The 13,802-nt window shown below is 37.6% G+C and overlaps 1 protein-coding gene across 1 annotated transcript in view; it reads right to left on the reverse strand.

The window, feature by feature from the left end:
• Positions 1-215: 215 nt before the first annotated feature.
• LOC127631321 (GDNF family receptor alpha-2-like) overlaps positions 216-13,802 on the reverse strand; it is a 138,485-nt gene continuing 124,898 nt past the window's right edge. The window contains exons 7-9 of the mRNA XM_052109414.1: positions 12,225-12,388; positions 4,132-4,182; positions 216-3,349 (exon numbers count right to left, since the gene is read on the reverse strand). Of these exons, the coding sequence (XP_051965374.1) occupies positions 3,227-3,349; positions 4,132-4,182; positions 12,225-12,388 (338 nt within the window). The 3' untranslated portion in view covers positions 216-3,226. The remainder of the gene's footprint in view (positions 3,350-4,131; positions 4,183-12,224; positions 12,389-13,802) is intronic.

Here is a 13,802-nt window from a genome sequence, read left to right on the forward strand (position 1 = left end):
ACTTGAACGGCACACGAAATCCACGAGGGAAAATCTTCCCCCCCTGGACGTCCATCATGCAAAATTCACGATTGTGTGGATTCCCATTGAGATGACTGCATTTTGACCATGCCTTAAAAACAGAAGAATACTTTTCTTTTTCTTTTTTTTTTAAATGTCCTTAAGTATACATTGAGAAAATGAATTTGGAAAGCAGTAACAATTTAAGTGGCTTTATTGATCAGGAAACAAACACAGCATTAGCATATCTGGACCTCACAGCAGTCTACAAAGGGAGGTGACCCTTACATCAAAGCAATGATGATATGATGAAGAAATCTGTTAATTCCAAAGGTGATCAAATCACAATGTTTTTATCAAAGTCATGTGACACAGCAAAAGCTCCATTAAATATCTCTGTGAAATGCTACTTTTTTCATAATGTCTTTGTTTACAATGTGCGCTCTTGCATTTAAAACCTACAGTTGTCATTCCACACACATACACACACACACACACACACACACACACACACACACACACACACACACACACACACACACACACACACACACACATGTCGGTGCAGCTATACTTAAGAGGACTCTCCATACACATGATGATTTTTATAATGGATGAACTATAGATTCTGTCCTTAACCTAACCCTCACAAAAATGTTTCTGCATTTTTACATTTAAAAAAGAAAAAAAGAAAAAAGACATAGTTTAGTTATGTTTTTAAGCTATTTGAATTATGGGGACACTAGAAATGTCCTCATAAACCATATTTATAGCATAATACCCTTGTAATTACCCCCCACCCCCCCACACACTTAACCCTCACAGAAACCTTTTGGCATTTTTTAATTTTCAAAAAAACATTGTTTTGTATGTTTTTGAGCAGTTTGAATTATGGAGACACTAGAAATTTCCTCACAAACCACATTCATAGCATAATACCCTTGTAATTACTAGTGTATAACCTAAAAAAATAATCCTCTTAAACCACCAAATCCAAACCACACACACACACACACACACACACACACACACATTTCAGGATCCACCAGCCACAACACTATCCAAATACCAGAATTACATATTTCAGCACTTTATTTGGGACTATACGGCAGTTGCTTTTCAGTTCGGTACATTGAGATCATTGAGAATCTCTTTGTTTTTTGTTGTTATTTTATGAAAGGCTGCAGCACTAAATGTGTTCTGAAACCTTGCAGAGAATTTGCATGAATGGTTTATTTTTTTTTATATACAGTTTATTCACCTGCACATGTGTCCATGTAATGTGACAGCACATTATTTTAAAGCAAGGATCACAATGTCAAACTAGTGACATTTTCATAAATGTTTTCTTTCAATTTGAATCTCTTATTCGCTCAGCAATGACAAACCATTTTTTGAAAGCAATGACTTCCCTTATAATATATTTTCTTCAAAAAGGCTGAATACTTCAAAAATATACTGTATGTTTATATATAATCCAGATGTTAACACAGCACAACAAGTGAAAAGAACAATTGTAAGAGCCTTCACACCTCAGGCTTTGTTCAAACAATTGAATCGGGTTAAAGAAATGAGAAACATTCTTGTTCAGCATGTGTCAAAATAGAGCTGTGTTTTACAATGTAATCTCAGCTGCAGAGTACTCATTTTATACTAATCTCATTTTTACTATAAAGTACTGAATCATCTTTTAGTGGAAAAAAAATTGCAAGATCTTTTCAAACTATGTTTAATCTGATTACACAAATGGATTGTCACTGATACAACATATCTTTAATGAATTTACCAGTGTCCCATTTCCCATTAGTGTCATATTTACACAAAGTATATTCATACTTATCATTTTATTTGCTGCAATGTTATGTATGTAACAAGCACAATATGTAAATCTTTGCCATTTTTTATTTTACATTTATATATAGTGAGATGCCTGTTTGTTCTTAACTTCAGTATTTGAAATGTTGATAAAAGTGTCATATCTAGTACATTTACTGAATCTGAATTGGGGTGAAGATACTTTTTTTTTAGAAACATTGCAAACATCAAAGCTCTGCATCAAATGTTCTTCGAACTGTCATTCTCCATTCAGCATGTTACCACAGCGAAAATAAATGAAGATGGGAAACCAAGAGTAAGGCCACATCATAAATTGCACACAATGGTTCACCTAACAATTAATGTCCCAAAGAGTTTTCTTGTTTCTAACTTTTTCAATCAGAGAGATTATGTAATGACCATTAATGATTGGTGGTATGGGCACCTCCAGTTCTTCCTCAGCTATGCCATTCTTGTCACTCCCACTGCTCTTCTCATCTCATTTTAGTCTCTAGAATTCTAGAGTTGCCTTGAGCCTCATCATCTTTCACTTAAAGACAATACATAATAATTAACAGCTATACTTTTGAAAAAAAAAAAAAAAAATCATATTCACAGACAAAATTATACAAGTGTGGGTAGCCCATCGATACCATAAACCCATGTAGATCTACAGATAATATTTTGGTTAAAATGTGCCTCTCTGGTTGATCAACAGGTACATTTTCATTAACTTTCAACAATCTCTTCTGTTCTTTCTCAAATCTGTCAAACTAAGTACAAAATGTGACTAAGAGAACTGTCACCCATGACACCCACATCGCGCTGTGTCGACAGGGTACATATTTAAACTTCAAACACTTCACATTTTAAAGAACCACAGGAAAATAATTATTCCAGTTTGACTGATGGACAAAGGAAGAAAGAAAGACGGAACCAAAAAAAAAGAATCCAATAAATGGGCAGTGGGCTGGGATGGAGAATGCCTCTCAACTATGGTGTAATCCAGTGCCAGACAACGGGTAATTCAGGCCTGATGGGTGCTGCGAGACGCCCTTTGATGGGCAGTGTGGGCGGCAGGAAGCCGAACAGTAGAATGGAAAGCTCTGTGCCTTGGTCATTAGTTTGTTTACCAATCAGCAATAAGAGAAAGAGCTAGCAGTACACCTAACAGGTCTTCACTTTGGAATCAAGAGACAAAGAGAGCAATATCCCCTTTCTTTGCTCATTCATTCTTTCTCATTCTGCCATGGCAAGAATAAAGCAGTCTTTTCGATATGTGTTACTGCGTTGTCTCTCTGGTGTTTATTTTAAAGAAAGAAAGCTGCAGTAAACAGGAGAGAGGTGTGAGTTTGGTCTGAAGATGATTATGAAGGGGTTTCCATCAGCCTTGTCCTCACTGTGCTGCTCACTATATAGTGAGGTTTCTGAGAGCAAACATCAGGCAGAGCATCAAAACTTCAGTTAGGACTTTTGTGGCAGGATTTGAATTTCTCAGATCCTCTACCCTCGTGTTGGGTGGACTGCCAGGAACCTGTCCACAAACATAATTACACAAACTCACATTGTATGTACCACTAAACATTGTGTGTGAAAGAAGAGTGTTATGAAAACATGTCCAGGTCACAGAAGAGAAAAATAAGAAATTCTAATTTGCAAACAGTGAAGCCAGTTTTTGGGCTATTGGACATAATATCCGCATGTAAATGTATTGTTTTATGTAATTTCCTCACAATTAAGCACATTTTACCTTCAAATTCAGATTATTGTAATGTGTCGGTTCTACATCTGTGTTTGTTTTTTGCATGAGAGGCATCTGACACTTGTCCTCCAGCCCGGATTGAGGTGAGTAACCGCGCCACCATGAGGACCTACTTAGTAGTTGGAATTGGGCATTCCAAATTGGGGAGAAAGGGGGATAAAAAAAAAAAAAACCTTAAACTGAAACCTTCCCAGTAACCAAATCATTTTTTGGTGCTTGCTACACACTCTCATGGCGAAATCATAAGGATTCATATGACTTTTCTAAATTTGGCTAATTCTGACCTGGACATGTTCAAGGTTTCATGAGATTCAACCAAACCCTCTGCAGCAGGAGCAAGTGACTGAACATGAGACAGGAGCGATTACAATACCCACAAAAAAAAAAAACAATAAGTATTTATAGTAAAACAATGCATTGCAGTTCTTGATTTAGAAACACAATAGTCATCTTTTATTTTATTTTATTATTATTTATTTATTTATTTATTTATTTATTTATGTCATGCACAATATGTAGATAATTATTGTCAAATAATTCTCTCCACTTCTTACCTCACTTTCACAGATGTAGTCTTTTGAAGCATAGCAATCCTCTCCAAGTTCCTGCAGGGTAATAAGGTTATTGATCAGATGTTGAATTAACAATAATACAGTGGTGTTATATTTGAAAGGGCTATCTATTTTAAACTAGAGACCTGCTGATTCTTACTGTATCAGATGGCTACATCTGACAATGTAGATTTTGTGCAGAGCTGCCAGGCCTATTATTATTATTATTTTATAAGAATCAATCCCCCAGCATGTATCATGTTTAATTCTTGTGGGAGGTAAGACTAAGGACAGGGGTATTCAAATAAAATTCCAAGGGGCCCTTGTCTATCAATGTTCTTTCTACCCACCAAAGTCTGATCAATCATAACTTAGACTGTTTCAAGAGTTATGTTGTATGGCTGTCAAAAGAAATAAGCAATATACATTCCAGGAATATTGATTGCAGGAATGATTATGAAATATTATTTGACTATAATCATGTTTTATTAATTGCAGGATTGATTTCAACTCCTTAGCTTCCTTAGTTTCGGTCCTGCTTTTGACTCAGAAACACTGGATTCAATACTCAATTTTGAGTGTAGTATTGATATGATAATGTATTTTCGATAATGTAACCGGTCTGAAAGACGTTTTAAGATCAAATTCCAAAATCAATTTAGTATTGATATGTTTGAATTGGACTAGTAAATTGCACAATAATATGTACAATTATATACATCCTTTCTAAATGTTATTTTACGTGGTGTATATGCCTGTGATGTACAGCTTGTATATTTTAGATGCCTTTCCAACCCGATCTCATGAAAAGTCGAACATAATTTACAAGTTGGCTATTCCGTATGGTCTCGCACAATGTTGTTTGCATAAATTTGTACGACTCCATCACATGTAAATTCCCGGCAGTCTAATGAGGAAGTAAACGTGCGTTCCGTGTACGAGGCCTTAAGGAAATACTTCTTAATATGATGCCCTAACCCAAACCGCTTATCTAAACTTAACGAATCAGTAGAGTGTGTAAACATGATAGGAAGCGGTTGTTTGTGAAAGAAGCAAGTAATTGTCACGTATTAGATGGAAACGATGTCCATCAACGTCATTGGCTGTAGTGAAAGTCGTAGGAATTCAAACGAGTGCAGTAGCACCATGTCATACAAATTAGCCAAATATAGAAAAGTTGTACGAATCCTGACGATTTCGCCGTGAGAGTGTGTTGGCATTTCTGGTGGGGCCCTTCCACAGATCTGAAAAAAATTGCCAATCAAGGGAATGATGAGGGTCTGATAAGCACCACAATTTATATTGACAACTGGGATATTGATATTATAAATATGGCATTGTCACTCAATGAGATGTCAATTTGCACAAAACAAATTAGAGTTGAAAGTAGTTATGCGATTAGAAGGTATTTTGATGTTCTGTTTTGATTAAAGGTGGTTCTTGTCCTGACAATGTGAGAACCACTGATTACATGATTTCTTTAGATTATTATTTTAATAGTGACTATGTTATATGCATACTTATTACTTCCATTTTTATAAGTCATTTGTAAATCGGAATACACCAATTCACACTCTGGTTTTTGGGGCACTAGACTTCAGTTGAGATCCAAGAAAACTGCCATTCACATGCAGTGCAAGTCTGTTAAGTATACTGCCAATAGTATAATACAGGCAGACAATTTATCATCCCATATGCTATGCAACATTTATTGGCATTGCCCCATTCTACTCATCTTGCTGTATTCTAAGCCATTGCTTTTGGTTATCTTCTCAAATTTGGTTGAAATCTCATATGAACTCATTGTATTGAAGGTCTTTAAAAGTGGAATACATCATTCACTTTCCTATTTACTCATACAGCCATATATTTATTCCTGCATCTCATGTTGTTAAATTGTGTTCTATGAAACAAGGTCATCAAAGCTTGTTTGTCAAGATGTCACTTCATCACGCTCGGCAATGTTTATGAAAAAGAAGGGTGGGATTGAACTAGCACTCTTGCAGACACGCTGACTAACCTAATCCAATAAATCTGTTTTCAATTAAGTTAGAATAAAGACTGAGACCTTTTGGCTAGGCTTTGTGTACATCCGTGTGGCCAGGTTGGCATTTGCAATAAGAACAGTGGGGCTTAGAGGAGATCTAATCATCTCCTGACACCTTCAGATAGACAGGACAGAAGTGTAGCGTGTGGACAATGCTGATGCCTGGTCTCTGCCTCTATTGAAGTTTTGGATTGTTTCTTAAGAGGTCAAGAATACCTCCCAGCATTTCATAATTAAAATCTCACTCTTGCAACAGCCATTGTTATTATCGGTAACAAAAATGCAAATGAGTACTAAATGAACATTTGCGTTAACTGAAAGAAAAAGAAAGCAGATAAATTAAATTTAACCAAAATAAATGTTCTTGACTCCAAACCAAACTTAAATAGGAAACAAGGAAATACTGCAGCTTTAGTTTTTGAAAAGATTAATTTTATTAAAAATAATCAATAAAAATGTGTCTTTTTAAAAAACTGCTTTTCAACAGGAACAACAAACAGCCCTGAGAAATGTAATACTGGTAAACATATTGATATTATAAAAGTTAACAAATTAATTTCAACATGTTAGCCCTAAAATATTTTAACTAAAATTAAACTAAAATATACTGAAACACCAATACTAAACAAACTAGAAAACATTAAAAAATTTAAAGTAATCTTACAGTAAAATTACATAAACTGCTGTTTTAATCAGATGCTGTGCTCCAGAAAACTGAAAGAAATCATGAAACATACAATGGCCAAGAGCTAGAGACTCTATCCCATAGGGATTTAGTGCTTCAATTAGTGTCCACTGTGTGCTGCTCCTCTGGTCAGGCCTCCTTTCATACAATGCTATTTACAGCAGCCTCATTCAATCTTAATCTCTCCTGCTCTTATTAAAACATACAGCATAAAAGACAGTCAGAATGAGTGACTCCAATATATGTTCAAAGTCAGAGCATTATATGAACTGATATAATCTAGGAAGACAAAAAAAAAATCAGCATATGTTGTGTTTTGGACACTAGTCCCTAGCACGGGATGCCATGGCATACAGGGTTAGTTCACCCATTAATTTACTTCTAAATCTAAATCTGTATGGCTTTCTTTCTTTCATGGAACACCAAAGGAGAAGTTTAGAGAATATATGAGCTTCTCTTTTCTATACAATTCAAATGGATGGGGGAGTCAAGTTCCAAAGAATAATGAATAAAAAAAGGAATACATATGACTTTTGCACTATATTTCAAGTCTTCGTCAGCCATATAATAGCTTTGTTTTAGGAACATACTGAAATCTAAAGGCCGACACACACTCTCAGCATGTACATAAATACCGACGCTTCTAGCAACTAAAGTTCGATTTCATGTGTTGACGCAAGTACACTTCACATCCTCAACTTTGCCAAAAGGGGCATGTGGCAGGGCGGAGGGCAGGGCCTGGTCGTGATCCTACACACCCGGTCCCGTATTAGGCTGATTATGCCTCCGTGAGGTTTAAAGTCTGACTGCAGAGGGTCGTGCGGGAGAGAGAGATCGTTAGCGGACATGTCCGTCATGAGTGTTTATGTTGTCTTTTAAGTTTACCATTAAACTATTATTTACATCGTCAAGCCGGTTCTCGCCTCCTCCTTTCCATTGATCATGTTACACTGGTGCCGAAACCCGGGAAGGAGGAGGGATACGCCGTAGTAGAGTTCTCGCCACTACCGTCCACCCCAACGGAGCAGCCGCGGCCATCTGCTGGGGGACAAGGAGCCCAGCCGCCTGAACGAGGACGATGTCCACCGGCCGCGAGGGGAGAAGGGGCTCCTAGCCGACCGCCTGGAGCGGTCAGGGCCGCTGCCAGGGGCGCAGGAGTCACCTACCGGCCGCTGAAACGCAGCAGGGTTTAAGACTGCCGACCGCGAGCGGGGAGGGGCTCACTTGTGACCGCCTGGAGCGAGAGGACCGCTGCCAGGGGCAGGGGAGACCCCTTCTGTTCCCCGAGAACGCGGCGGGGTGTTCCGTCCGCCAGGGGCTGGAGGACTGCCTCTGATCCGCCCGGAGAGGCACGGCTGTCATCCGATAAAGGGTGGAGGAGTGGCCGAGGAACAAGCTGCGGCGTATCGGAGAACTGGCGAGTAAGAGTTTTTTTTTTTCATCTCTCTCTCCTCTCTCTCTCACTGTCGCTCTGCGTTGGCCTTTGTCCTCTTTTAAATTTAACAGTTTTTTGGGGGGTACTACACTGTTACAGGAAGAACCCCTCATTTTAATTATTTCTGTTTCCCTCCCCTTGTCCCCTCCCTCGTCCAGGTAGATGTGGATGACCTGCCGGCAGACAGCGCGAGAGGTGCGCCCTCCCCCAGGGAAAGAGGGGGTGGGGATGTACGTCAGGCTGGGGGCTCCCCACCCTGAGAGAACGAGGGAGGAATGTGGCAGGGCGGAGGGCGGGGCCGGGTCGTGATCCTACACACTCGGTCCCGTATTAGGCTGATTATGCCTCCGTGAGGTTTAAAGGCTGACTGCAGAGGGTCGTGCGGGAGAGAGAGATCGTTAGCGGACATGTCCGTCATGTGTGTTTATGTTGTCTTTTAAGTTTACCATTAAACTATTATTTATATCGTCAAGCCGGTTCTCGCCTCCTCCTTTCCATTGATCATGTTACAGGCACTATAGCGAGATTACTGTGAACTCCCTGCTTCCACTGTGAGTTTTCTCTTTCGAACTGTTTTCATTGAGGAGCGACAGTTTAAAGAGAAATTACCAATATAATAACACATCCAGTGTAATGACTATTGAAGGTAACTCTATCGCAATATTTTATGACTCTATTTTAAAGGAAACTGTACTGTCAGAAAATACGTTAAGCATGTATAACTGGATCGCATGCTCATTAAAAAGCTTGCATTGACTGCAGTGGTGATAATTTGCTTTATATGAGTGGAAAAAATGCATCTTGGACATTCTGCTACAGATAACTTCCAAAGAGAAAAGAAAGTCTCATAGAAAGTCTTACAGGTTTCAAAAGGGTGAGTAAAGAAATTCAGAATTCTAATTTTTATGTGAACTATCCCTTTAACCAGCAGGATAACCTTGGTCAACCAATTTCATCAGAAAGATCTTTCTGGTCAAACAGCTTTACCAGCTTTGTTGGTTCACCCGGCTGACCAGCACCAAACCAGTAAATCAGTCTGGACCAGCCTGGAAATTCATATCTAGTCTTTTCAGACCACAAATGCAACTGAGTTTCATTAAAGAAAATACTGCAGTTCTCAAAACTAATTATCTAAATATTTATGTGTGTTGGTGATTTGTACATCTATTCCTGTTAGTTTATGTGTCTCTTCACCAAATCTGTGAATGTAGTGATTGTGATGAATTAGCAGTAGCATGATTAGATGCAGGCTTAGGCAAAAGCCAGAACAACCAGAAATGCAGCTGGTAAGAGAGAGAGAGCGAGAGAGAGAGGGAGGGGGTCAAAGAAATTGTGTGTTGACAGGCAGCATTGTCGGGGGGGTTTGGGGGGTGGGGGGTATGTGGTGAGAGAAACAGAGGACAGTGACTAAAAGCCAATTAATTAGCCAGAGCGGTGATGTGTGTCAGCTGCCTGTTGACATCAGTGCAGATTTCTGTTCACAGCTCTACTAATGCCCCCCCTCCTCTTCCATTACTCTTTTGCTCATTCACATCTCATCTCTCTGCATTATAACTCTCACACTTGTCTTGATTGTTTATACAGAAACACATATAAAGGCATGAATGTGTAGTCTTGTACAGCTACACACCATCTTGCTCAAACACACCTGACACACAAACACATTCATCCACATGTGCACAGGAATTCATTAATTTCTTTCATCCTCATGAGAACAAATCACACTTGATTTCAAAACACTTACCGCCTACACATATGCACACTGTCGACGGATCAACATGCATGTGTGTTCACAATGCATTTCACTTCAGTTATGTGATGTACTTCCAAGTGAAACAGAAATAATGTGGAAATAATGTACGGTGGGACTTTATTGTATCCATTTGAATTTAAATGGTTCATGAAAATCCTATGATGTTACTGGCTAATATTATTTTACTAGCCACACACATTATATTGGTGACAGCAGAACAGTTCTTCCAGAGTTGTCACTTTGATGAAAGCAAACTGTTTTTTTTTTTCTTAGAAGAACATGCATTGATGAACATGCACAATAAAACTAGGAACATTTATTAACAAAGAATACTTATAAAAGTATTTTATACTATAGGTGTCAGACTGCTCAATAGACACACTGTCAACAGACAAACCATTTACCCCTCGGGTGCTCTTTATAGTATATGTTTACATTGCACATCAAAATAATTTCAGGATATTGGATACATTTGATAAAAAGAGTTGAATTTGTTAACATTAATAACATTAGTTTATATAAACTGACAATAAACTGTATTGTATTGTATAATGTATTGTATCCTGTAAATTAATATTATTTATAGTATTATTTATTATATAGTGTTTGGTATTGGATAAACATTACATAAAACAATGTTACAGTACAAAAATGTCCACCAGCCCAGTTGTGTCAACAAAGTGTCTATTCTATTCTATTCTATTCTATTCTATTCTATTCTATTCTATTCTATTCACTATTAACTGGCAGTGGTAGCCTCAACCATTTTATATGTGTGTATCTTAGCTTCCTTTATAATATTCTAAAAGTAATAGAAATATGAAATATGAAAAAGTATATGCATATTCATCCACATGGTGAATGATACCAATGGAGGACTGGTGACAACTTATGGTGTCAAGTGAATTGAATCTTTGTCTCAACTGTGCCCAAAAGTGAGTCTTGTCAATGTTAGATGTAGATTCTGTATGGGAACATCCTTCCTGCCTTAGGCAAGCTTTAAGTGCTATTGGACCTGCTAGACAGAGCAAAGCGCTCCCTTTGAATTTCACCTCCAAAAACCAGTGTGATTTAAAACCCTGCCTGAAATTAAAATTCAGTAAACAGAGCGAGACTATCCCCATTTCCTCTCTACCTATCAAAATGAGAAAAATGGCCCACGGCAAACTAATCATCTTTCATTTGAGTGGGACCAGAAGAAAAATTTGAGTTTCAGCATCGGGGTGAATCTGTGATGCACATCTGACACATTTTTGAATTGTAGGAGAATTTTAAAGTTTGGCAATGTTTCCCTTCAGGCAGTCTCTAATTATAAACTTCCTGCTTGGGTAATGCACTAATTACCATTTTTACAATAAATGAAGCATTGCTCTACTGGCTCAGCACATGCATGCACTCACTAACACTTGCACACACATACACCAATACATCATCCAGTGTAAACAGGCCATGCAGTTTAATGGTTCCTCAGGGAAATTGTGTGGACACATTTTTTGTGTCTAGTCTGTTTGTACTGTTTTCAGAGGCATCCTCAATCATTTTAAATTTCTTTACTTTAATAAGTTAATTACGGGCCCGTCAACATCTCTGGAGAATATTTTGCACTCAGGTGAAACACTCAAACAGAGGAATATTGTGTGCTTGTTTGTGCAATTAACCAAACAAAGGTACAAATGTCAACGAATTTATTTCGTGTTGGTTGTTTACTCTACAGATTTTCATAGCTTGAATATTGTCAATTGTTCAGTCAATGCTAATGAAATACAAAGCTGCATTTAGGATACAATATTCCTGCATGTAAATATTTTGTCATGTGTTCTTTTTATATAAGACAGAAATAAACAAGTAACATGTTTAATTTGTGTACTATAAATACATCAGTGTTGCTGGCAGAATCTAATATTTACTAAGCATATGTTCAGTATGTTTATGCATTCACTCCCCTGCTTTGCATCTTTCAGGTTATTCACCTTCTGGACAGTTAAAATCCAATATCTCATTCAAATGTTCTTTTGATCTTGACACTTATAATGTACAGTAGCTAGCTGCAGACTAAATTAGATTATTCACCAATAGAAATACCTTCTGAAGTATAATGCATTTGTGTTATAATGTGTACAATTTGTCACCTGTAATATGACGCAAGACACAATGCAAACCTGTAAAACTGACTCACATTCAAATTTGCACAGGAAGAAATGATGCAGGGCTCCTCCACTGGTTCAAAAGTTGTTTTGGGAACATAAGCATTCGGTTCAAGGTCTGGTTTCACAGTGCCAGTGGTTGGCTGAGGATCAGGCTTGGGTAGCGACCCATATCCAAATGCCTGGATAGCATTTCCTAGAGCAAAAGAAAAAAGAGACAATTTTCATGAGAGAGTGTTTTCATTGGAAGAAAATCAGAAAGATTTTAGATGGCTTGATCCCTTGTGGAGAAAATGAATGTCTTGGTCTCCAAGTTTTTCTTTTTAAATTTTTTTTATCTGAAACAGTATCTGTATCTGCGGCTCAGCAGTTCAGTTAAATAATAATTCAAAAGTCTTGTCTTGGTAAAAGTTAAGCCCAGCATTTGACAAAATATAGGAAAATAAGACCTGCCATTTATGGTGAAAATGCTTTTTTGTGTTGAAATTCAAGTCTTTGTACATTTGTAGAAAAGGAAATTCCATTTGAATGAGTCAGTCACCATGAACGATAATCTGCTGTCCGGCTGAACAAGAGGAAGAGCTGCATGTCATTCAATCAGTTTGTCAATCTTGTTCAACAAGAAAACGAGCCAGATAAATAATGAATAAATGTGAGAGAAAACCACACATTACAATGACATACAAATGTTATTGAAACTCATAATTATTTTTAGGCTAGTATTGTTGTCTCACAGTGGGGAATCAGATTAAATGTCTCCTGAGCTATTGCCTGAAGCTGTGTAGCTTATATTCATGTTTTCTTTTTCTACTTTTTCTGTTTTGTTCTTGGTAAGATATTACCACCAAGCAACCAAACATTTTTGGAATTTCTCAATCTAACATTCTCATTCACCTCCCTCCTGATTGTATTTCTAATAATCCTCCTGACTGTATCTATGATAATGCTTTTGTGTAACCATTGATATGCACAAAGCCTGTTGAGGGATTGTGGAGTCCCTTACAAATAAATAGAGCAAAAACCTGTATTTTTGTCATCCTAAAAACAAACAGTTCCTCTATCAAAGAACTGACACTTCTTCAACACACAAGAATAATCTCTGTGTATCTTTCTCTCTCCCTCTTCAGCTCTCAAATGACATATGTCTCTTGATAGTCACAGTAACAGAATAATATTAACACATTTCCCAAATGCTTGTCTTTTCATGCACTCTTAGTAGGAAACTGCATAACTGTAATCTCATCATGTAGTCCTTGTGAATTGCCAGACAAATAAAGGAAACTTGTCCATGTGTTCGTTCTCCTATGGTATTCTAAAATTAATCATCCTAATATGTGTTTTACTAGTTCACATGTTCATATAATACTTGAGAGAGGTACAGGTAAACATACAGTATCTAGCTTGCAGTCCGAGAGACTTGAGAACTAGACTCCACATGATTTTATTTTTTCTTTTAATTCTCCTGTTGAGCCAAATCCATAAGACTTCTATGGAACACAAAAGGAGATATAAAACAGAATGTGAATGGTCAGACTGGTTGGGATGCTCAAACGAACAGAGGAATTTTTTGATAATTGCCACTGAGCCAGTTTTTCCATCTTGGAGTCAAC

The sequence above is a fragment of the Xyrauchen texanus genome, chromosome 37, assembly GCF_025860055.1.
Source record: "Xyrauchen texanus isolate HMW12.3.18 chromosome 37, RBS_HiC_50CHRs, whole genome shotgun sequence".
NCBI lineage: Eukaryota > Metazoa > Chordata > Actinopteri > Cypriniformes > Catostomidae > Xyrauchen > Xyrauchen texanus.